The following is a 26,517-nucleotide window of genomic DNA, read 5'->3' on the forward strand; positions in this document are numbered from 1 at the left end:
CAAAACAGTCTAAGGGCCAATTCTAGCAAGTCCGTGGTTCTATTCTTCGGTTGCGTTGTCGATCCGGAGTGGCAGCACTGGTGGCCGTCCGACATGAGCCCTCCTGCACAGTCTTCCTTGGTGGCTAAAAATCTGGGTGTCAAGCTGGACAACCAGCTGTCGCTGCGAACACATATTCTGGGTCTGGCTGGCACCTGTTATGGAATTTTGAAAATGCTCCGTAAATTCCTGCCCCTACTGTCTGAGGAGCACAGGCGTATTACTGTGCAGGCTCTCGTCGGCTCTAGGCTAGATTATGCTAATGCCCTCTTCCTTGGCCTCCCTGATTACCTAGTTCAGCGTCTACAGGTGGTACAGAACTCTGCCGCCCGGGCTATCTTTGGCCTGCGTAGACGAGCCCGAGCTTCCGGGCTGCTACAGGCGCTACACTGGCTGCCTATCCGGAAGCGGATCCAGTTTAAATCCCTGACTCTGATGCACAAAGCCCTGTTTGGATCAGGGGCTGGATACCTGCGGCGGAGACTGGCCTTTTATCGACCAGTCCGCTCCTTGCGCTCGGAATCCCTTTACAAAGCGATGGTCCCTCGGGTGAGGAAGGCCCGCACGGGAGGGCGCTCTTTCAGCTGCAAAGCTCCACAGCTGTGGAACTCGCTTTCTCTTTCGCTGCGCAGCACTGCCAATTTGTTCCAGTTCAGGAAGAGCCTGAAGACCTGGCTTTTTAATCTTTAGGCTGTTCTTATTGTTTCAGTTTCAGTTCTTTTTCTCATTCTTTTTGCTGTGTTGTGTTATTTTTATTCTGAGCTGCAGGTGGAAAGCGCCGGGACACTCTTTTCGAGTAGCCGTGCGCTATACAAGAACGCTGTAACATAACATAACATAACAACATAACATTAAGACGGTATTACTCATCTACCACCCCACTCTTGGGGGGTCCTAACACCGAAAACATCGCAACCCCCCCTATGTTGGAGGTAATCCATCAGGCTATTCTTTCACATAGGGAGGAACCACGCCAAGACAGTCGTAAATCCCAGGCAGCAATGAGAAAGATGCAGGGAGTGGTAAGGAAGCGCTCTAAGGCGTGTGTAAATGTTGCAGATAGAGTGTCAAATCTTGAGGATAGGATAGTCGCAACAGAATCTGAAGCTGCAGCCGCTTCCACCCAAGAAGAGGCCCAAAGCGCCCAGGTCAAGGATATTCAGTGGAAGCTGGAAGATCTGGAAAATAGGCAGAGAAGAAACAATCTTAGGGTGTTGGGGGTACAAGAGGGGGTGGAGGGGTCAGATGTAAGGGCATATGTAATTGATCTGTTTAAATCTGCTTTCCCTGAACTTCTGGAGTGGAACTGGTTGGCAGAAATTCAGAGGGGGCATCGTACCCCTTTTAAAATATGAGTAGGTTCAAGAGGAGGGGGACAAGCCAAGGGCAATACTGGTATTCCTGGGGAACTTCATCTTGCGGCAGGCAATATCAGAGAAAGCAAGACCAAAAGCAAGGAGATCAAGTGGGGGGGGTCACTTTCTTTGTGCAACCTGATTATTGTCACGTAATGGTGGAACGACGCTGGAGATTGAGACAATTAATCAAACCATTTGAAGAAAAGAATATTCAAGTATATCTTATCAATCCAGCACAACTCAAAGTGATAAATGAAGGACAGACCCGGTATTTTACATCTGAAATAAAAGCTGAAGAATATTTAGATTCTCTGGGCAACTAGGGGAGTGTAATACCTGAATGTTTTGTATCAGGTTAAGGGGGCTGGCCCATAGGCAATTTGCAAATAGTATGTGTAATATGTTTGGGTGGTAGGTTCTGAGACGGCTGCTCAGTCTATTTGTTTTCTCATTTTTTTTTTCTTTGGGGGGACTAAGGGGGTAACAAGCCAGTTTGAGTAGGATGACCTGTCCGCTATTGCTTCATGCATCACATGCACAGACCTCGGTCTGAGCGCTTCACTGGGGAGGGAGGGAGGGTTAGGGGTTTGGGTAGCAGGGAGGGCGGTAGGGGGTGAGGAAGGAGCCGAGGGGAGGAAGAAAATAGATTTTTTTTAAAAAAATGAGAATATCTGGTACTATTTTGTTTCTACTTTGATGCAGGATCTTCTATTTGGGATATCTTTTTTTGTCGGCACAAAAGGGAAATGGGAACCTCAAAGTAAAGTATTGCGAAACTTAATATATGCTTTGTCAATATTGGGAGGCTTAAATGACTGGAAAACGAGGCAAAGACTAACCGATTTTATAAGATCAATGCGTATAGATGTTATATGCTTAAAGGAGACACATCTACCATAGGGAAAGAAACAGTTGCTGAGCTTGAGAGGTTTTGATATACTGGCCTGTTCTTCCCAGACTTCCACAGTTAGAGGAGTAGCAATTTTAGGCAAACCCACACTTGGGGGCGCAAAGCGCCATAAGGCCGATACATTAGGGAGATGAGCATTGGCCAAGCTTTCTGTCGGCATTACAATTTGTGGGATCTATGGTTCCAATCAAGACGATCCGAAGATATTTGAGTTATTAGAAAATGAATTAACTAGCTGGCCTACCCCTATTGTAGTTTGTGAAGACCTAAATATTTCTGCAGATCTTACCAATAAATCCCCTTATGTAGGCCGGAAACCTAGGGTATTTCAGGCACTGAGTTCCCGGATTAAGTCACATGGATTAGCAGATGTCTGGGGGAACAAAGAGCCTAATAACCCAGGATATACCTATTTCTCTTTCCCACATCAGAGATATACAAAATTGGATTATTGTTTAATCTCTTTAACAGAACTGAGAAATGTTAGTATCAGGAAACTTCCCAAAATAATCTCTGATCAAAGTCCACTAATATTGAATTATGACCTGTGTATGTTCAAGAGAAAACAGGTAAGATGGACTTTCGATAGAAAGTTACTAGCAGATAGTGGGTATGTGGAGCATTTAATGAAATCGACCGTAGAAGTTTTTGATGCAAATCATTTCAGCGCCTATAGAAACAGCGTCTGGGATGCATTTAAAGCAGCTTTGAGAGGCGAGACAATTAGTTATGTTGCTCAGCTTAGGAAGAGGCATGGTCAGAAAATGAGAGGTTGACGGGGCAACTGATAGCAGCAGAGGAGTAACATGGGAATGATATCTCGCAAGGAAGGGAAGGAGAGCCAACAGAGAATTAGCACTATTAAAGCAGAGATCCATAAACAGATGGCCAAGAAAGCTGCTAGCGAATTTCAGGCCCACAGGTGCAGACTGTATGAAACTGGAGAACAGGCAGGTAAAGCACTGGCATTATGGATTAGGCATGGAACCACAAAGAATGTAATATCAAACATACAGGAGAATGGCCACGATTATGCGGAGCCAATGGATATTTGGAGAGTCTTTAAAAATTTCTATCAAGTATTATATCAGGAAGAGAGTGATATGGATATGATAAAAGGAGAGTTCGGGGATGAAGGTCCTAATCTGGATGATGTAGAAAAGAAAGCTTTACTTAAAGATTGGTCAAGTATTGAGGTGCTCGAGGCACTGCAAGAATTAGCAACATGTAAGGCTGCAGGGCCAGATAGCATCCCATTGGAAGTCTATAAGAGCATCTCGAGAGAAATAGTCCCAATACTGTTAGATTTAATTAGAGGGATAGTATGTACTGGCCAAATCCCCGAGACCTGGAAAGAAACAAATATTGTTGTATTCCATAAAAAAGGGAAACCAAAAGAAAATCCTTGGTCTTATAGGCCAATATCCTTCATAAATACGGACACCGAGATTTACGCCAAGATTCTCACTAAGGGGCAGGGGTTGATCATTGGGGGTTTGGTCTCCCCCCCGGCAGCATGGATTTATCCCAGGTGGTGGGACAACCGACCATATAAGGCATGCTATAGCTCTTTTTGATGTCCATGCTGCCACGGGGGGACGGATGGCCATGATCCCCCTCGATGCGGGAAAAGCCTTTGACCGCGTAAGGTGGAAGTATCTATGGGGGATATTGGACCACAGGGGTTTTGGCCCCAAAATCTTGACTGCCCTTAAGGTCATGTATTGGGATCCAGTAGCTAGAGTCCAGTTAATGGGAGAAAGTTCAGATACAATTCATATTACAAGGGGGACACGCTAGGGGTGTCCCTTTTCACCCATACTTTTTGTGCTATATATTGACCCGTTGGTCCAATGGATTCAGGGCTGTGTGGATATTATGCCAGTAGCTATTAATGGGTTTGAGACTAATCTATTGGTGTATGCCGATGATCTGGCAGTAATCACCCCGGAACCAGACCCGGCACTCTGGGACTGTGTGAAGAAAAAAAATGCATAAATTTTATCAGTTGTATCTCTGGGGAGGGAAATTGTACTACAAGTGGCCATCAAATTAAACTCACAGACTAACCAATTGGCGTTTAGCAGGTGTTGGTGAATAGACTGACCATTGAGTAGGAAACACAAGTCAGTGTTGGGATACGCTTTCACTGAATCCCATGTCCAGGACTGTTAGTGCAGACATTTTATATTTTGCCTGCTTTGTTTAGCATCTGGGACATCAGAATTTACTTTATATTCGACCATTGAATTTGTGTTTCTTGAATGCCACAAATCAGCTATAATGTGCTTACTGCACTGGATGATATGTGTGGGAATTCATCTGTCCAACAATTCCTTGCTAACCTCTTAATATTGCTCTAGGTTTTCACAGGAATTTGAAAAATGGGTAATATGTAAGATCCAATCTACCTATTTAAACCGCACTCTAAGATGATTGGTGCAATATAGGGATTTTATTTAATGTGGTTGTATTGAGCTTAAGCAATGTTTCAATTTTTCAGTTTGTATGGAAAAGAGTTTACGTCTTTTAGTGATTACATTGAACTTACAAATGGCAGACAATCACATGTCACTTTCTTTTTTGACTTTTAGTTGACACCCTCTTGGTAAAAATGACTGATTTGGAGAACACTATAAAGAAAGATTTCCCAGGTGAGTTCCCATTCCATCCTTTGTGTTTAGCGTGACGTCTGAAGAATTTTCCCACTTAGAGGTCCTGCTGTCAAGTGAGGTAATGTTATGCGGGAGATTTAATGTGATCTACGTGTTGCTCCATGATTTGCAGTTGTCATTAGAGGGTTTGTAGTATTCTTTGATTTGAATATATGCTATTCAATAGTATGGTATTTTAATTTTTAAGACGTTCTACCAATAAAAGACCTTTATAAATCGAACCATGAGTTACTGAGAAATTACCCCGGATCATGTTTAACTGGTCTTGTATTGAAATTCATGTTTGCAGTTTCAAGTTAGGATTTGTCATGCTTTATGTACAACTACTAAGCACCTTCTAAATGTTTGTCCTATCTATCTATCTATCTATCTATCTATCTATCTATCTATCTATCTATCTATCTATCTATCTATCTATCTATCTATCTATCTATCTATAGATCTGTCCATTGGCTTTCCAGCATTTTGCTTGTATGTCAATCATACCAGCAGTCAAGTAGGGTGTGGCCCCTGAAGATCGAACCCACAATATTGGTGGGACAGAATATCGAGGACAAAATATTTTAAAGAAATCAACAGGTAAGTGAGTTTAGATTTCCTATACCTAACTCCACATGTTTGTCCATACACTGTACATATATCTTCAAGGAACGTAGATGTGGATTTAAGGATAGTAAATCTAAACTTTCCTATATACACTGATCTTTCAAAATGTTGTCCCTCGATACTCTGTCTTCAATATTATTGTACCACGATATTTTTGATGTTGATATTTCATAGTACAACCATCAAGTGTGGTACCTGAGAATAGAATTCACAGCTTCCCAGGTCAGCTACGAATGATTTAACTCTTAGTGGTATCTGACAAATAGTTATTTCTTAACAAACACAAGAAAGACAAAGGCAATGAGAGAGAGGATTGCTAAATGGCCTTCCTAATTTAATTAACAAATGCCTTTTGAAACCCATCCCCTGAGGCTGCCTCAACATTATCATGTGCGGTGATAGCAGTAAGCAGCTCACACAGAGTAATACCAGAAACATCATGTCAGCATCTGTAGTTTTGTTATTAATACGAAACGTGTCTGGATGTGCCTGAAGGAAAATTGGGGCACTCTGTTAACACCAGAAGAGGAGGGATGGTGAGCTGGAAGAAAAGGCAATGGTCCTTTTCCTGAACTTGACACACTGTGGTTAACTTGTGGAATCATTGAGGCATGTTTTTTTGTTCAGCACCTACTTATGCAAGCATGAAGAGTAGAATTATTTGAAGACGAGAATTGGATTCTAGGAAGTCTTAGGATATTAACTATATCCTAGTGAGTGCTTGGCTGACCTCATAAAATACTTGAATTCTGGAGGGTGGTCAACCAAAGTCGTATCCACGCCACATTTTCAGGATACTCTTAAAGGATAAATTTACATGCAATTAATCTAAAGAGGAATCACTGACACAGTCAGTAGTTATAGTAAAAATCCTGCATGGATCTGTTGTCATGGACAAACAAAGAAGACCTTGGTTCTAACTTTCAAACTCTGTTAGTAGCATAGCTCATCCATTGCAGAAATCTGCATGTAACTCAGTGTGTTCCACTCCGCCTTTATCATTCTGAAGCCAAAGACATGAACATGGTGGGCCAATCATACCAAGGCTGATTACTTGAACATGGTGAAATAATCTTTTTTGGTGTTCTCTCAGTTACCTTTCTCGGCAGATTCCCTCATTACCACCCTCCAAAGGTTCCCACAATCTCTCATAGACCCTCTTTCCATTTAATTTTGTTGATAGGCCTATTCATCTTAATGTAGGGTGTCAAAGCTCTTTACTTGACACATACATAATAAACAGAGACAATGAATCACACAAGTGTGTAAACCAGTGTCTAGGAAATGTTACATAAGACAATGAGGGCTGCAAGGCCTAGGAGTTACATATCATCCATACTATTAAGCGTGTATTTTAGGAATGATTGTTCAGGAGAAACACAAACCCAGGATTTAAAATGTAAGAACGTTGTTCAGGTTATCTGCACTAGTAAGAAATTAATACCATTCACAGGAACCATTTAACCAACCTTAGCATAACAAAAGACTGAGGAAAATTCAATAAGGTACTTAACCTGTGCCTTGCAGTCTGAACGCAGCTCTTTGATGCTTGTTCATAGTTCCCTGTACTATATTAGGATTATAACAAATGGACAATAAGTAACAAAAGGATATCTGTGACAAAAGCAGTAACCCACTGAGATGTCCACAAAAAATACAAACGAGATCTACATGTTACATACTGTGCTTTGAACCAGGCACGTTAATCGTTGTGCTGCTTTATGAAGAGTCAAATCTTTGACTAGACAAGACACAATATAGATCTCTTACAAAGTACATTAATTACCACAGTTATCATGACATTATTATGAATCCCCTGAAAACCTGAACTAGATAGCATGTTGAAGGTTAAAATTGTCAAATTGTTCGTAAATACAAATGTGAACAGCACGGATATAAGACGGGAAAAGTTGTAATCTTCCAGAAAATAAAAACACACAGCTGCTGTGAACCACGTCCAGCAAATATGTAATTTGCTGGAGAAATAATTATTATTGAAGGCACTTGATGGTGTTTTTTTATTAGCAGTAATATGTGATAGTAATGCAAGATTTCTTATACACTTCTTGGTACTGAGTGTGTATACATAACACAGTGCCACAGTTTAACTGTGCTTTATTTGTTAAATCAAATATTAATAATAAATAAGTGCAGAGACCTTAAAGTTTCTTCTAAGAACAGCCAACATTGCCAAATACCATGGTTGCTTAGTTTTGATTCCCCCATCAGACACTTCCTGTCACTTTATCTCATTCTTATAGGTTCTTGTTCATCCCTGCCTTCCCTTTTTATTCTGCTTTCATATCATTCTCTTTCTTTCCTACTTTGCTGTGTTTCTCTCTCTTGCTCTGAGTTAATGTCCGATGAAAAATGAGACCCGGTCTGCAAAAATGATTGCCGGTGTCCAACACCTGCAACCACTGGAACAAATGAAGTACAGTATTTTAATCTTTGTAGTCTAGCTAGTAATATTGCCATCACTGTAAGACTTAATAATCAATTTAAGTGCTGTTTGCAATGCAAAGATTTAAAAATGATTTAAAATAGATACTATTTTGATGTCAAACATTTTCAATCTTCTTTGAATTGAACGTGTATGTCACACTGCATTTGTCTAAAGATTGTGCCCTTGCCCTGGGATACCCACTAAGTGGAAGGAGTAAAATATATGGCTTTTCACACTCTCACCACATGACAGAATAACTTTAGAATATGATGTCTATTGTAGATCTGGTCCACCTTTTAGATTCCCCGTTATACAAATAACAAAACAAAAATATGCACTTCATTCTAAATAGGGACAGATAAACTAGATAAAATATTTATTTGGTTTGCTTTAATTTTTGCTATAATTTAGGCTCCTAGTTTACCGGTTTTAGATTTTTACTCTTAGATACAGACAGTAGCAGCCGGCATGGATCAGGGGTGGCGGGGTGGGGGGAGAGAGGGTGGTGGGGGGTGGTAAGGAGATATCTAAAAAAAAAGAAAACCTACCTTACTGCTGTGTCTCTCTGTCATCTCTCCTCACGTCGGGAATGAAACAGGAAGCAGGCAGCAATGCAGCCTTGTGATTGGTAAGCACCCAGGCTCCCCTGACCAATCATGTGATTGATCTGAGCACCATGGTTCGGTGCTCAACCAGGGACTGGGGGCCTGGATGTGTTCTCTATGCAGGCTGTAATGCAGGCTTAATGGAGAACAGGGAAAATGTGCATGACTGTTTGGCCAGCCTGAGAAGGCCAGCCCAAAAAATCATTAAGCACTTAGGAGGGTGCTACTACTCCTCCCCTGCATCCTCGGCATGTCACGCAAAGCTGCCACAGCAGAAGGACAAAATACAATAACAATACGTGTTGGACTTGACCCTTTTGGCAGGTTCACCCCTAAACTTTTTGCTTTTAAATGAGACCTGATTTTAGTTGTTTTTGGCTTCTGCGCACTTTAGCACTGTGTCCCAGTGTAAAGTGCATGCGCAGTCTGAGTGCAAGTGGTGAGATTGGCCTGCCCTCCCATAGGAATGCATGGGGGTTATGTGTGTCCATGATCTTTTCTGGTGTGAGAGGAGTGCAGGGGCTAGTTTGGTATAGGCGAACTCGTGAGAATAAATACTGCGCAATGGTGTGCTCAGATTTATTGCGTCTAGTGGATAAGTGCCACTTTTAGAAGTTGGCATTTCTGTGTGCAGTGAATGTGAATTGCCTGTCTGACTTGTGATTGACAGGGGCTGGCTGGTGTGCCTGGCTCCAGCAGCCAGGATGGGTTTGCCCGGTGGTGAATAGGGAGATCTGCATGTGGATGGGAGAGAGGAGTTGCACCTGGAACCTGAATAGGGCTGTGCCTTCCCTACACAATGCTGGCTCCACCCCCTGTGGTATGTCTTATGTCCCTGGCCCATCCTGTGAATAGAATAAGAGGAGCTGAGCAAAACAAAGTGCTCAAGTACTCCCAAACCAGCTTCATCTAGTTTTCCCTAAACCCTGTGCTAGGAGACAAAGGAAATGTGTGTATAAGAAGGGGCTGTGACCGCCATGTATGTTGTTCTCTTGTTCCTGACTTGGGGGGCCTGCTGCTGCTGCTGGGCAGCAGGAGGAACCGCCACTAGGGACTGCCTCCCTGCTGGAGAACCCTGTGAGCTGGCCTCTGGGCCCAGCTTCTACCCCCCCTTCATTCAAAGACTTTTTCTTGGACTTTAGTGCCTGGGAGCGCTTTATTTTCTGCAGTGGAGAAAAGCAGAGATTTGTTTGTCCCTGGACAGAGCGCTGGATTGGTGCCATGGTGAGTGCTCTTTCTCTGCCCTGCTGGATAGGGCTTTGTCGTCCTCAAGCAGGTGACCACCCTGAATCTCTCTACTGAAATAATGAGCAGGAGCCCACCCCGCATTCTGTGCCTTGGTTATCCCCCTAGCGGGTGCCCACCCTACCAGGGACTTTGCGCTTTTGATATCCCTAGTGGGTGCCCACCCCTCCAGGGACTTTGTGGTGATTTTTAACCCCCAGCGGGTGCCCACCCCACCAGGGACTTGGTATTGAAATGGGAGCCTACCCCGTATTGTGCCCCATCACCGCCACCAGCCCGGGGGCTTCAAACGAAGCGATGCGCCCCAAAGAAATTACTGCAGCTCTGTCAGCGGTTACCTGGAAGAAACAGGAAGTCAGGCAGCCCTTGCCGAGACGTGGGCGGGGTCTGACTAAAAACCAGCAAGAAGTGGGCGTGTGGACCGGCAGGGCTCCCGTGCTGGTAGAGAGCCCCGTGGATGCCGAGAAGAAAAGCCTGAGTCCGGCGGGAGCCCACCCCACCTCTGTGTTGCCGTGCCTGCCGATCAGAAGGTGTCCCCACAGCTGATGAAAGGTGGGACCGGCCAAGGTTCACTGCCGGTGCCCTCCAGCCGCTGCCTCAGCAGCATCGCCAGAGAAGCCCCGCTGAGGAGGGCTCCCACGAGCAGTACACGCACCAGGAGCAGCGCCGGAAGGAGAGTCCCTGCAACAGTCCGGTGAGTGGGGCTCCATGTGAGGTGGTTGAGGGGTGTGTCGGGGCACACTTTCTGTGCCCGCCCCAGTGACCTAGTGCTCATTTCTCCTTCCCACTGCCCAACTGGACAGTGGGCAGGGGCAGCGCCTTGGGAGCATTTTTGCCTCATCTTCCTGTTGGCAGTTTGGAGTCCCGGAGTGGGGCTCCAAAGGCACAGTGGTGCCCGGGCTAAATTCACCACAGCTGCACCGCAAGAGAGAGCGGGCAGCTGCCACGTTTGGGGGCAAGTTTATTTCTGGATTCCCGGAGTGGGACGGAGAGCCACATTGGTGCCAGTGTCTGTTAGGTGGTGCTTCCAGCTGCCCCACGAGGGAGGGGGCAGCTGTAACATTTTTGGCCACATCTGTTAGAAAGCCCTGGTGGAGGCCCAGAAGGCACTGAAGTGCTTGTGCCCCCAAGTTGTGTCTACAGGTGCCCATGCTCCCTGCCACAGCTGTCCAGCACTTAGTGGGCAGCTGCCTTGTTTAGGCCTGACCTTTGCTTTAGCTGCCTAGGCAGCGCCCCCTGACTATTTTGGACATAGGGCTTCGGAGCCCTGTGAGAGGCCAGTTGGCCTGGGGACAATTTTCCTGTGTGGTGCCCCAGCCTGGGGCACACTATGTTTATGATGGTCAATGCCTAATGTGATTATGGCATAATGTATGTATGCACCCTGTTTTAGACCTCTAAATGTGTTTTCATGATTAGGAGGATGTTTTACCTAGTATGGTTTATGCTAATGAGTTCATGTTTCTCTGCGTGATCTATGCCTAGGGTGATTAGTATTATGTAGTGTGTTCCTACCCTTTACAAGTGGTTACTGGTTGTGTTCTACAATGTTTATTTTGTGCTACAGTTATTCTATGTTCTACATCTACTATTTCTACTAAGTGCTGATTCTGACAGTGGCCCTCTCATGTGTAAATAATCCCCTGTAAATACTGCCCAGTGCCAGTTGGCACAGTGTATATGTGTGATTATGATCTAATGTGTTTATTGTAATACAAAGGCTATTTTTATATATAACCTTTTTGTGGTGTGCCTAGTGTGTTGCTGCTGTGTGTGTGTGCTGCGCAAACGCTTTACACATTGCCTCCGGGATAAGCCTGACTGCTCGTGCCAAACTACAAGGGGGTGAGCAGGGGTTATCTTGGCGTGTAACTCCCTTGCCCTGACTAGAGTGGTGGTCTCTGCCTGGCTTTGGCACAAGCCTTAGCCAACCAGAGATCCCATTCCTAACAATACGTTATTATCATATTATTTTTTCCTTTCTTTTACTGCTTCAAGGCAGTGAGGCGACGTTCCTTTGCCTTAGCGGAGGAGCCGCCACTGGATACAGACAAAAAGAATGAGGTTCCCTTTCTGAAGTACTTTTTTTTCAAAAATAAAACACGAGATTGCCTCTCTCTTTCGGTGTCAATCATAACTGACAGGCCAGTAGATATTCATAATGACACTGTCTAAAGTTAAAATAGGAGATGGCGTCCTTTTGAAGATGGAGTTTCAATTGCTACACATGCTTGTACTACAATATTAGTTTTATTAGATGAATTCATTGTTGTGTTGTATATGGCTAGTTATAGCACTGACCACCTAAAGACATACAAGCCCAAGTTAAAATTGTGTTGACTAAATGAAAGTGGAAAAATAAAGGTGTACTTTTATTATTTTACAGAGCTAAAGCTAATAGAGATAAACCGAACTAAGGGGTCCATTAGGATGGCGGACGGATCGCCACCGCCATGCAGGCGGTGGCGATCCGTCCCCCATCCTTGCCCGTCCTCCACCTTTCTTCCCCCCGCCATATTACAATGGCGGGGGACCGTGGCGGAGGGGAAGACCGCCCGCCACTTATGGTGGCGGTGTCTATCAGACACCGCCAGCCATATTAGGATGGCCTGGGAGGAATGCCTTTCCATGGCGGCAATGCCGCCACGAAAAGGCATACGGTTCCTGCTATGGGGGCCCGTTGCAGATCCCCAAGGTGAAGGGGGGGTGCACATGGGGGGTACCTATGGTACGCCCCTGCGTTTTACAGCACATCATGGCAGACACCGCGCGGTGCCTGTCATGTTGTGCTGTGAAACGCACAACAAGCATTTTTCACATTGCGGCGGCCGGTGCTTTAAGCACCGTCCGCGGCAATGTTAAAAATGCGGGATGCACCCGCCACTGTTGCAGGTGCATCCTAATTGGGGGCACGGTTCCTCCACCCTTGTGGCGGACGGTACTGGGCCCCGACAGGATGGCAGACGGACTTTGTCCGTCCGCCATCCTAATGGACCCTTAAGTGAGAGCCCTGGATTGATGTTATTTATGAGGCTTTGTGATACTTCCACAGAAGTAGGCGCATTTTCGGTGATTGAGAGTCTTTAAACTGATGTAATGCAATGTGATGTAATGTGATGCAATGTGATGTATATTGCTATGTACTGTAAATTAGGAGCAATAATGTCAAGTAATTTAATGGTACGCGATATTATGATATATATATTTACCTGAGTTTTTATGTTACTTAATGTTGAGTATTGTGAACATTTTTGGTGCTACAAAACATTCGGTTTTAATTTATAAAAAATGAATGACTATACTATTCAATCCCACTCTGCCATTTGTCTGGTATCTACACGCTGATAGCAGGAGTTAATCATTACCATATTCAGTGGCACTAATTTTACCTACATCGAAAGGATGAAATATCCCCTGAGATCCAAATCTGTGACCTTTCTTCAGGTTATAGACAATGGGTGCACTCGTCCATAGATTTATCTTACCGGTTTCATGAATTTTTTAAAGTTTTTGATTTTATGAGCTCTTTTACACTGTTTATATTTCGATTTTATATAACGTACGATATATTGGTATACAGGCCCGGCTCCAGGAATTTTTATTTGGGTGGGCCAAGGGTGCATTTGGGTGGGCCACTGCGGGCTCGATTTCTTGCATATATGTCTGGGCAGGCCTGCTTCAGGGCCCTCCTTTCTCTCTTATCAGTCTTACAAGGCCCAATAAAACGCACTCTTTTTTAAATCTCTTTCTATATATTATCACTCTCAAAAAGTGTTTTTTCCATGTAATGTTCCTCTGATGGGAAGAGGAGGTTTCTGAGGTGGGAGTATCAGGCAAGTGACACTTCTCGGGCTCCCTCTGTGTGAGCCTTCAGGGAGAATCATTCTTCATTACTACCGCCACTTAACCCCGGACTCTGCAAACCTCTCCTTTACATGCTTGATTATCCACTACTCCTCTCCAGTGCACCTTATCTCACAGCTGACCTTGGGCCCCAGCCCAATATCAGGCACCATTGGGCTCCACTTTTTCCCAGTAAAAACATTAGTAAAATCATCTTCAAACTTGAAACATTGAATATAGCAGTAAATATAATTAGCACGCACTTTAAAGTATGTTCCACAGAAGCCCTATGACCCGACTGCTTCTTAAATAAACAAAAACAGAAAGGCCATAGCGCTCATGCGAAAGTCTTTTTTGGCGCCCCACCAATGACCTCTTTCTCCGTTAATAACTTTACTACCACCTTCCAACAGTGCCCCTCATCCCTCCATGGCCCCCCTATTGATCTCCTCCTCGGATTCCCTCACTGTCACCCTCCACTGGTGCCCCTCATCTCTCTGTAGCCCCTCCCCCTAATGACCTCCCCCTTGTATTCCCTCACTGCCACCCTCCACCAGTGCCCCTCATCTCTCTGTAGCCCCTGCCCCTGATGACCTACCTCTCGGATTCCCTCACTGCCAGCCTTCACTGGTGCCCCTCCTCTCTCTGTAGCCCCCCCATGACCTCCCCCTTGGATTCCCTCACTGCCACCCTCCACTAGTACCCCTCATCTCTCTGTAACCCTCCCCCTCATTACCTCCTCCTCAGACTCCCTCACTACCACCCTACACCAGTGCCCCATATCTCTACCTAGCTCCCCCCTGCCCCCATGACCTCTTCCTCGGATTCCACCACTACCACTCTCCAACAGCGCCCCTCATTGCTCTATAGCCCCTCCCACTACCTCCTCCTCGGATTCCCTCACTGCCACCCTCCATCAGTGCCCCTCATCTCTCCCTAGCTCCTCCCTCCACCCCATGACCTCTTCCTTTTATTTCCCTCACTACCACTCTCCATCAGTGCCCCTCATCTCTCCCTAGCTTCTCCCTCCACCCCATGACCTCTTCCTTGGATTCCCTCACTGCCACCCTCCAACAGTGCCCCTCATCACTCCATAGCCCCTCCCACTACCTCCTCCTCGGATTCCCTCACTGCCACCTTCCACCAGCGCCCCTCATCTTTACGTAGCCCCTCTCTCATATGCATTGCATTTGTTGTATAGCGCTACTCATATCAGTGTAGTGTGTGTCAGTACTTTACACCACGCACACATTATACAGAGACAATGAATCATACAAGTATGTAAACCAGTCTACAGGGAATGTCACATAAGCCAATGAGGATTACAGGATGTGTAGGAATCACGTGTCATCCATACTGGTGGGCATTATATTTTAAGAGGGTTTGGTCTGGGGAAACACAACTTTAGGATTTAAATAGTATTCCATGGGGGTCAGCTTTAATGATAAAAATGTATATCTGCTCAAAACTATTCATTTTAGCAACATTAGAATAATGAAAGACTAAGGAAGTTCTAACTGTATCACAAAACAAAAAAAGCGAAGTTCTAACTCTACCATTCATGTTTGTATGCAACTCTTTGGTAACAGTTCATTAGTTACTGTCCTACGTTAGGATTGTAACTTCTGTACTGCAAGTAACACAAGGATCTCTGGCAAAAGCTGTAACCCACTGAGCTGCCACATAAAATACAGTTTATCTGCATTTAAAAACTACTCGCTAGCAAGATCATTTATCACCAGCGTTATCTGGGCATTTTGTATAGTCTTATTGTTGTCCTGCATCAGCCATGATAATTATAACAACTGTTTAAATGAAGGGCACGAAGTATGTGTCCTGCTGGGCCTGTGCAGATTTTAAATAGAAAAACAAATAGTAACACATTCTCTTACCTACTATTCCATTAGTCAAACTTTGTGTCACAGCCTGATGTGCTAAGCAGCTGCAGTGGTCAGGAGAGGTGAATAGGAATAAACAAACTTCTTTTAACCTGTGCTGCATAGAAAAAGGAATATCCACACAGCAGAACAGTAGGCAAAGGTAACCGTTAACAAAGCAAGGATTTGTCGCCTTTCGCCATACATGTTAATGGTCTTTTAAGACCTGTGAAGTACTCGGGTGGGGCTGCGAGAATCTCTAAAACGGTCTGTGTGTGTGCGCCCGTGAAGCTGTCTCGGACCAGGCAGACACACACGACCTGTGCGCTGCACGCCTGCCTTCAAGCCCTCACTGCGAGGGCCAAGGCTCCTGTTTGAGTGGGCGGCAGGGGCGGATTGGCAAGGCGGGCATTCGGGAATGGGCCGAAGGGCCGGTGCCTCAGTGCCCTCTGTGGGCTGTTTTTTCCTCCCCTGTCCCAGTCCACAGAGAGTGGACTAGGAAAGGGGAGAAAAAAAAACGGCCCACAGAGTGCACGGAGACAGACAGAGAAAATTAAAGCAGCCTCGCTGTGCGGCCGGACAGCGATTGTCAGCTGAGGCCTCTCCTTCACCCCTACCCTGCCAAGCAATCAAGCTGAGGCTGGGCTGGGGAGGGGTGATTGTTTGCAAGAATCGGCCTCCCTGGGGGCCAGGTGTTTCTCAGGCCTTTGAGCCATTTGCACCTCGGCCCCCTGGGGCCCATGCAGCCCAGAAACGGTGTTTGTCTTAGCACCTCGCCCACAGCCCTTCACATTCAGGGCATAGTGGACGGGGAAGAATGGGTCTTGCTGTGGGGGCCAGGTGATGTTTGGAATTTTTTTATTTTTTTTATTTATTTATGTGATTTTATATAGCGCGGATTTTACCCAAAGGTGTCAGAGCGCTTCACACAAGGAACAGCAATAATACATGAGGAGAAAAATTACAAGTGGACAAATTACAAAAGCAAACGTTAAGTTACATGAATCAAAAGTTTCAATAGTGAGCAACCAAAATACATGAGGTAGCAATCGGTACATTACAGGAGGAAAAAGTGATATGTGTGCAGGTTACAAAAGCGTACAAAGTACAAGTAGAGGTATAATACTGCAATAAATGGCGCTAGGAAATATTGGCTTTTACCCCTTATTAGAAACTTTGGTTGTAGGCAATACCTCCCGATGTATAGAATTTTAAAAACTGATGTCTCGGGACCAACAGTGTTTGCACTAGCCAAATTCCTTACAAGTGTCTGGCATACCCGCACCCGTATTTTAAAGTCGCAGATGATTACTTAAGTATAAGAATATGAATTTTAATGTATGACCTTTTATCTACTGTCACTCAAGAAGTACTCATTTTTTTATGGTGGAAAGGTTTTATATTGTATTACATGTGTTTTACTGTATATCTTTGATGGTCAAACTGGCAGAAATAAAGATCGAAATTGGACATATAGCGCGGATTTTACCCAAAGGTGTCAGAGCGCTTCACACAAGGAACAGCAATAATACATGAGGAGAAAAATTACAAGTGGACAAATTACAAAAGCAAACGTTAAGTTACATGAATCAAAAGTTTCAATAGTGAGCAACCAAAATACATGAGGTAGCAATCGGTACATTACAGGAGGAAAAAGTGATATGTGTGCAGGTTACAAAAGCGTACAAAGTACAAGTAGAGGTATAATACTGCAATAAATGGCGCTAGGAAATATTGGCTTTTACCCCTTATTAGAAACTTTGGTTGTAGGCAATACCTCCCGATGTATAGAATTTTAAAAACTGATGTCTCGGGACCAACAGTGTTTGCACTAGCCAAATTCCTTACAAGTGTCTGGCATACCCGCACCCGTATTTTAAAGTCGCAGATGATTACTTAAGTATAAGAATATGAATTTTAATGTATGACCTTTTATCTACTGTCACTCAAGAAGTACTCATTTTTTTATGGTGGAAAGGTTTTATATTGTATTACATGTGTTTTACTGTATATCTTTGATGGTCAAACTGGCAGAAATAAAGATCGAAATTGGACATATAGCGCGGATTTTACCCAAAGGTGTCAGAGCGCTTCACACAAGGAACAGCAATAATACATGAGGAGAAAAATTACAAGTGGACAAATTACAAAAGCAAACGTTAAGTTACATGAATCAAAAGTGACAATAGTGAGCAACCAAAATACATGAGGTAGCAATCGGTACATTACAGGAGGAAAAAGTGATATGTGTGCAGGTTACAAAAGCGTACAAAGTACAAGTAGAGGTATAATAATGCAATAAATGGCGCTAGGAAATATTGGCTTTTACCCCTTATTAGAAACTTTGGTTGTAGGCAATACCTCCCGATGTATAGAATTTTAAAAACTGATGTCTCGGGACCAACGGTGTTTGCACTAGCCAAATTCCTTACAAGTGTCTGGCATACCCGCACCCGTATTTTAAAGTCGCAGATGATTACTTAAGTATAAGAATATGAATTTTAATGTATGACCTTTTATCTACTGTCACTCAAGAAGTACTCATTTTTTTATGGTGGAAAGGTTTTATATTGTATTACATGTGTTTTACTGTATATCTTTGATGGTCAAACTGGCAGAAATAAAGATCGAAATTGGACATATAGCGCGGATTTTACCCAAAGGTGTCAGAGCGCTTCACACAAGGAACAGCAATAATACATGAGGAGAAAAATTACAAGTGGACAAATTACAAAAGCAAACGTTAAGTTACATGAATCAAAAGTGACAATAGTGAGCAACCAAAATACATGAGGTAGCAATCGGTACATTACAGGAGGAAAAAGTGATATGTGTGCAGGTTACAAAAGCGTACAAAGTACAAGTAGAGGTATAATACTGCAATAAATGGCGGACACTCCAGCACAAGAACAAACGTTACGTAGGCAATGGTGGCACTTGTGCAAGTATCTAAAGCAAACAAAAGTGAGAGGTAGCATACAGTGTGATACCAGAGAAAAGTGATGTGTGCAAGTTACAAAAGGGTACCATACACAGGTACAAGGGTAATACTACAGTAAATGGTAAACACTCAAACTGCCAGAACACACTGGGAAGGCACTTCCCATGCACCAGCTTCACCTCAGCCTTCCCCCTGGCTACCTGGCTACCTTGGATGACCCAGAAAGCTTTGTTTTGTGCTCCCCTGCCAGGACATTTTCGCGAGGCCTGGAGGGCTGATTAATTTACTAATTGCAGGGGCCTTACCTGTTCATGTGCTCCTAAGCTGAAGGTCTGGGGAGGGCTAAGTAGGTTAGTAATAGCAGGGGCTTTGCTGCTTTTCAGGTGCTCCTGTGCTGGAGGGCTGGAATAATTTTGTGACAGAAAGGGGCCTTACTATTTTTTTTATATGCTCAGCATGTAGGCCATTGGCACCTTTGCCCTGTGTCCTGTGCAATAACAGTATCCTCCCACTTTCATTCCTTGTCTGTGCAAATAGTGTTTCATGAAAGGGCACGCCCCTTGAATGTGGGCCACGCCCCTTAAATATGGGCCACGCCTCTTGAATGTGGGCCACTTTTTTCGTCAGTGCCCGGGCCAAATTGTGATCCCAATCCGACCCTGGTGGGCGGGCCAGGCTCATGTTTGGGTGCGCCTGGCCCACCCACTAGAATCGGGCCTGTTGGTATACCATTCTATGCAGTGTCATTTTATTCTTTGTAACTGTAAGGTATTTAATATTTTGAAATGTAATGGTATGCTTTAAATTTGTGTTTGTATTTCAAACTGTAATATTATGCAATGTGATTGTACAAATGTGATCTTATTACTCGGTATGTAATGTTACACTGGTATTTAATGTTATGGGTCACCGTATATTTTCCTACCTTCAATCTTCTAAAATTAACAGCACCTGCAATGTTTTCACCACTTTGGCCCTCACTATGGACCACTTGTTCCCGTTGGGGCCGGTAACCAGTTAACGGCCCCATGAGATCCGCTGGAACACTCCTCTTACCCGGATATTTATTTTGATGAAAACAGCTAAAATCTCCTGGTGAAAGTCTGGGGTAAAATGAGAAATTACTGGGGAAATCAGACACAGCTTCATGGGCCACCATGCACATAACTTACGTATGCATGGGCGCCACGCTTTATATTTTAACACAGCACCCGCTGTCATTATTTTTTTTTAATTAAAGTGAACAGGCGCCGTGCTTTATGTTTTGCACGGCGCATGCTTTTATACTTACAATACCGGCGCTGCGCTTTATGTTTGAGCATGGCACCCGCTTATAGCAATAGTTATAAGTCTCGCTAATGCAAGACCTATTGATTGCAAATGCTTGTTTTCTTCTCTTTGCTACAGTTGGCCTTTGCAAAAAATATTACTGTTTTTGTTGCACAATGGTACAAGACCTTGCTGTGTTAAGTGCCATTATGCTATGAAGTGAGGTGTTTGTATTGGGCTTCTACTATCAAAGGACCATTTTCACACCTCATTCTTAAATTGTCACTTCTGTGTTGCCAGCCAACCCATGCGGGGCAGGTCCTGAGGCCTGGGAGTATTATAACGGGAGCTGCTATTTGTTCTTGAATGTAAAATCCACCTGGATGGACGGAAAGCTGAAGTGCGAATCCAAGAGCGCGATCCTGGCTATCATCACTAGTGAGGGAGAACAGGTAAAGTGAGCTACTGGATGTTCTGCATGCCTTTAACAGTATTAGTAACCTTTGGAAGCATCTACCTATCATGAGTGACTGCAACACTGCCTAGGAGAAGTATAAATCATGACTTTTCGTATCTGACAGCCCCCAAAATTCTCTTTGAGCCATTTTGTTGGGTGCCTCTTTAATTGCATTGTATGGAAGCACTAGAAGATTGACTGCTATAAAAGTAGTCTTTGTCACACTGTTCCTACTAATCAGTAGGATCTGCACGTTTGTGGACAACGTAAACTTTGGGTGAGGTGCCTGGACTGATTCCATGCACCCCCGTAGTATATGTTGGCCTAGAGACCAGTCAGGTCACAGTGTCATCCTAACCAAAACAGGAAGTGAATGGTTTCTGGCAACCGCTGAACATGACAACCCAGACCCCTCAGGGATCATGGTAACAGATCTAGAACATTTTCACTTAGTCACTCGTGCACTCTTGTTCTCAGAGAAGTTTACAGAGAATACCACAAAATAGCATAACAAAATAGATATAGCACATTCGTCCCCAAGGAGGTTCCTTGATGCTATCGCAATGTATGATTACTGACAGATATACAGTTATTAGACGCAGTGTTGGCCATCCTGACTGTTTCTTCAGAGGCATTCACTGAAATCTCAAACCTTCTTCCACCTTCTCCTCAGAGCTTCCTCGCAGGCAAAACTAGAGACCAGCGCTATTGGATTGGTCTCACCGACATGGACAAGGAACAGGAATGGCAATGGATAGATGGAACAGACTACAAATCCTCTATAAAGTAAGTGTCCAACATGCTCGGAGACACTTAATATACTGCCACTTGCGGAAGTAATGCCATTGACATATTTCTCTGATTAAAAACTTTAGGTTTGCAGTTAAATTCGCCCATAGGCACAGAAATATGTAAAAAGGGGGAGCATAACAGAAAAAATGACCACAATCTGTAAAATAATTATTTTGGTGAAAAACACGTTAAAATCATTTAAATATTGAAATTATATGCCCACAGGCACGGGATTATGTAAAATGGGAGAGTATATCAAAACAGCTAAAATCTGTAAAATGATTGTTGTGGTGAAAACCACATTAAAATGATTAAAATATTGAAATTAAGTGAAGGTTGAGTTCTTACCAAAATAAATACATGGATTATTTTGTTAGGTGTTCTTAACACAAATTCTAATAGCTATGGTAATACTTGGGCCAGTATAATACAGGATTCTGTATACGTATGTTCAATAGGCCATTTAACCCTACATTATCTCTTCCTTCTATCCCACTAGGGACTAGCATTGATCATCTAATAAAGCACCATACCTGGGGCCGTATTACGGATTGATATTGTTTGCGCCAATGTGCGCTGGGTGCAAACAATGACAATGCACCCTAAATAGTAGAGAATATCACACGATTACAGCACACATACACCACTCGCTTTAGATAATATGCTGCATAATGGTCAAAGAGAAAGCAATGCCCAAGTGTTTCACCACGGTCAATCCTTGATAAAAACTGAGAGCCTCATTTATGAAAAGTGTAGCATTGCTGGTAAAACAGCGATGCAACACTTTTCAGTGTACCCTCCTTTCAACAGCATGGATGCGCTGTATTTACTATATGGCGCAAGGATTTACTGATATGTCAGTCTTACTGATGTCCCTGTAGGGTGCAAAACTGGCACATTGCTAGAATTTGTCCGAAAACCGATGCAACTCCAGTAATGTGTCTTTTCACATGTGGCAAGTCCCATGTGAAAAGCCCTGCTTCATTCCTTACACCTGATTCAAGCAGGCATAAGGATTAGACGTAGTGGCGCCCTAGTGTCACTTCTACATGGCTTTCCTGCGCTGGAACGCCCACCCTGCATACATTATACCTGATGCAGGCATAATGTAGATCAGGTTATACAAAAGGACACATCTGCTTAGATGGATCACGTTGTAAATATGGCACAGTGTGGCGCATTTATTACGCTGTTGCAGTGTCACAAAAAATTACGTAACAGCTGCATAAGGGCCTCATAATTAGGCCCTGAATCTAGCGTTACCAGGTAGCCAAATTAAAAGCTAAGTAGATCCCAAAATATGATACTTGTTACATGAATGCATGAAGTATATTTGTTTAGCTGCTTATTTGCTACATTTTACGGTATATTCAAATCAGCGCACTGTATGAGGGAGGTTGAGTTTGTATTTTCTGTGTTCTTTTAGCTGAGATACACAGTAGATCTCACTGGCTAAATTCAAGGCAACTGGAATTATGTGGCAGGAGAGACCCATTATCTGGCAGTGTTGAGTAAAATATTCCACACAAAAGTCAAACAATACGGCATAATGTTGCACATTTTGTAATAGTATTACTTTACATTATTTCATAATTTCAAATTTGGTAACACTGTCTGGGTATAGGTTGCACCAGATGTATGACATTACAACGCATGCTTTTACCACGCATGCTTTTACATCGCAACTTTTACAACGCATGCCTTTACAGCGCATAGTGTTGAGGGGTGCTGGATAGTGAATAGTTTAATTTACTATTCCATCTCCAGTCCCCGTGGATAGTAGGGAAGGTGTTGGATAGTAAATTAAATCTATTCCCTATCCTAGAGCGCCCCCCAGCGCAATGTGTTGTAATGGTTTGCATTGTAAAAAATGCGATGTAAAAGCACTGCGTGGTAAAAGTTGCGGTGTAAAGGATGTTTCCCGGTTGCACCTCATTATAACAATTTAACACCCAAATATAATAATAAGGTGTCCAGTCCAGCTTTGCAAAGGGCATTCCTCTGTGCAGCAAAATGTGTTGCAGCATTTTTAGTATCTTATGAACCGTTTGTCCTACAAACATTTTTTTGGTGGTTAAAATCCGCAGATAATGCGACAGATGATGGATTATGTGGCAAATGTGGCAAATCTATAATTATGTGAAAACTGCTGTGGCCACACTATTGCCTAATTCCAGTAGCCTTGGCTATATTCTAAATTGGGTTAACTCTTTTATTACCAAAAGTTACCATAAAAAGTAATCGTGTTATGTGTTCTTGCCCCCGACTTGATGCCACTAGGACTCAGGGGCGTGGTAAAGTATTGGTAAATCATGGGTGATGTAACCAAAGCTGAACTAAACATTATCCACAGCATTTGTAGGCTAATGGAAATATCAAAAACATTCTAAAACTCTAGAAAAGGCATCTGTGTTCTGGCCGTGAGAAGAAAAGACATAAGCAATACATAATGTTGGTCAACGTTTTGAAAAATTTCACCGAATTTTCCAGCCATTTGTTTGTCAGACCAAGAATCGAAGTTAAAGCTCCAAATAAAAGGCAATCAATCCTTTATCACCAAGAGTTTACTGTAACTCTATCAGCAATAACATCATTGTTTGTAGCGGATATGATGACATCATCAATAAAGGGATTGTTCTAAGACAGGGCTATTCAAAGTCAGTCCTGGAGGGCCGGGTCTATGACAGATTTTTAAGATAACTACATATATCTCAATGGGGATTTGCTAAATGTTGGCATGAATTCAGCCCTCCAGGACTGACTTGAAGATCCCTGGTCTAAACCTATGTATTAGACACAAAATAAATCACCTCTCACAAACACTAATTCTTTAACCGCATCGCTGCGGCAGTTATTTTTCCGCTGCACGGCTTTTTTCTAACAGCTGCGTTAGATGACGAGCTGAGCTCGTCATCCGCACACGACCACCGTGGCTGATGACGAGCTGAGCTCGTCATCAGCATCGAAGGGGTTAAAAATGAAAGCTGTAAAGAATGGTGGGTCATCCCAGAGTAAAGATAACTGAGTGGATGAGCTGACTGCTACATACATAGTTGTCCAAACCGTTAGGTCATCTTTGAATCTCACGATTGGCTCAGCTTTTCATCAACGGCTGATAAAGGGTACACCTTTGAGTTGGGTAGAAGCATAATCTAACTTTTTAGATGGAAGCCAGACAGTTTCCTAATAAGGCGCTTTGTGAAATAAATATCAATTATGCATTATTTGAAAAATGCTGAAATTCTGAGCTTAATCTGTCTCCACTGTTGAAGGCAAGTCATGTTGGTGGTTTTTTATTTCTAGGTTTTGGAAACCCAACGAGCCAAATGACAGTAACAAAAACGAAGACTGCGGCCATCTCTTGGCGGGTGGAGAATGGAATGACGTGCGCTGTACTGACCTGTGTTTCACTATTTGTGAGAAGAAAGCGGGCACCTAGCGAGCAGGCCTGTCATCTTTGAAACATTGACATGTGCCCTTCTGTGGGGAGTTTTTTACCTATCAACATCATAGGAGGAAACTTCCCTTTTTCTTTCAAACTGCAGATTTGTTTATATATTTCAATACTAACCCAACTTTGTAACTTTCCGTTCTTAATCGTAATACAAAGTAACTGCAGTAATGGGCTCTAAATTGCCACACATCTGATAATGCTGTACTTGACTATGTGGTCAGTAGTTGTTGAATAGAATGTGTAGTTTAGTAGCCGTCTGTGGCATATCTTGATAATTCCTGGCTTGTGAAGACTATCCATGGCATGTAAATTAAAACCATAGTATATGATCACAAAGATAATTTAAAATGGCTCTTCCTGGCACATGAATGTTGTCCGTAGCATGCCCAGGAGCGGCTCTAGGCGCATGGTGGCCCTTGGCAGGGAGCGTAGTTAGGGGGCCCAGAAGAGGGGGTCTGGGCGTGGGTGGAGCACGGAGGCCAGTGAAGAGGGGGGGTGGGGGGGGGTCAGGGTGTTTGGAAGTGGTACAGAGCCAGAGGCCACCAAATCCCTGCCAGGGGCCGCCACGCAAATATGTATCCATCCTCAGAGGATTATTATATTAAGGATATATATTGGCGTGGTGGCCCCTGGGGTTTGGTCGCTCTGTAAAGGTGCACAGCTTGCACATGCCTAAGGCATGCCCTGGCATGCCGGCAACACCTAGGAAATTACAGCGATACCAGACATACTAAGATGGTGCATGGGCATTTGAGGATGAGCATGGGCATAGTCATGCTCTTGTGGTATATGATGGTGTTACTTGGGGATATGGGGCAGTATGGATATATGAAGCTACATGTGGCCTGGAAAGCTGAATCTGATGCTGGAGATCTCATGGCGGGCAGTGAAATATGAGAGTGCTTAAAGGAAAGGAGAAACTCATGTTTCGAGACATGCATTTGTAAAGACAAATAGGCCCCTATTTGTGGCCAAAACAATTTGATTTCAGAAAATGACAAGCAAATGCCTGAGGACAAAGTATTTCTATTTTCTAAAATTCGAACGTTGGTAATTGGGCGAGAAAATTGTGTGTTTTTAGAAAGCAAGATTCTGATGAGGGAGTGCACAAATAGTTTTTTGGCAAAACATGAAAATGTGATCTTTTTTGACAAGGTATGTGGAATTAGCAATAATGTCATAGTAATATTTGGGGAAAAATAATAATGTCCTGATTATTAAAGCTGATATAATAAAGTCAGAAAAAATAAGATGATGAAATTGTACTGAATTGTTTTACAAATGAAAAGCTGGTACTTTGGTGATTAAAAGCATGTTTCGGAACTGACAGGATAATGTTTGGGAGCAAAATTAGTTTACTCAAAATATTAAAAAATGTGTTTCTCTGTCTGCACTTAATTGGTAAAAATGGAGAAAAACAGAAAGCTGATATTTTGATAAACTTCCCATAGGGTCAATAAACTTGCTAAGCTACTGATTGTACAAATTGGTCACAAGATAGTGTAAAAAAAAAACCTCTCAGGATTGCCACTGCTTGAAGACTGGCTCTGCAGCAATTCCAGTTCCCTGTCATTGGGTGTGTTAATTGGGGGAACCTGGGTTACAGGCTGGTCCCCAGGGATTTGCTTTTGGTACCCCTGGTACTTATTGCCCTTGCAGCCCCTTGCCTCAGGTCATGAAGGCAATGACAAGAATAACAACTAAATTATAGGAGCACCCTATCTCCCACATGGGCTCACCTAAAGATTGATGACCTGAATTGCACCCACTGGAATATACAATGGTGAAGGTAAAAGCATGTATAAAGAATAGCAGAGCAGACAGTGCTCCAGGGCCGAATGGACTTCCAGCCGCTCTTTGTAAACAGGATGCTGATGCCTGGTCCTACTATTTTCAAAGGTAAACAAGCTTTATAACGAAACTTTTACAACGCACTACCATTACGAGGCAATTTTTACAACGCAAACCATTACAACGCATTGCGCTGGGGGGCGCTCTAG

The 26,517-nt window shown here is 43.5% G+C and overlaps 1 protein-coding gene across 1 annotated transcript in view; it reads left to right on the forward strand.

Moving 5' to 3' along the window:
• The window catches only part of LOC147748428 (hepatic lectin-like), an 82,785-nt gene extending 57,018 nt beyond the window's left edge, over positions 1–25,767 (forward strand). Inside the window, exons 5-8 of the mRNA XM_086961475.1 lie at positions 4,902–4,961; positions 20,115–20,266; positions 20,945–21,057; positions 24,367–25,767. Coding sequence (XP_086817601.1) covers positions 4,902–4,961; positions 20,115–20,266; positions 20,945–21,057; positions 24,367–24,502 — 461 coding nt within the window. The 3' untranslated portion in view covers positions 24,503–25,767. The remainder of the gene's footprint in view (positions 1–4,901; positions 4,962–20,114; positions 20,267–20,944; positions 21,058–24,366) is intronic.
• The last annotated feature ends 750 nt before the right edge of the window (positions 25,768–26,517 follow it).

The sequence above is a fragment of the Lissotriton vulgaris genome, chromosome 1_1, assembly GCF_964263255.1.
Source record: "Lissotriton vulgaris chromosome 1_1, aLisVul1.2, whole genome shotgun sequence".
Taxonomy (NCBI): domain Eukaryota; kingdom Metazoa; phylum Chordata; class Amphibia; order Caudata; family Salamandridae; genus Lissotriton; species Lissotriton vulgaris.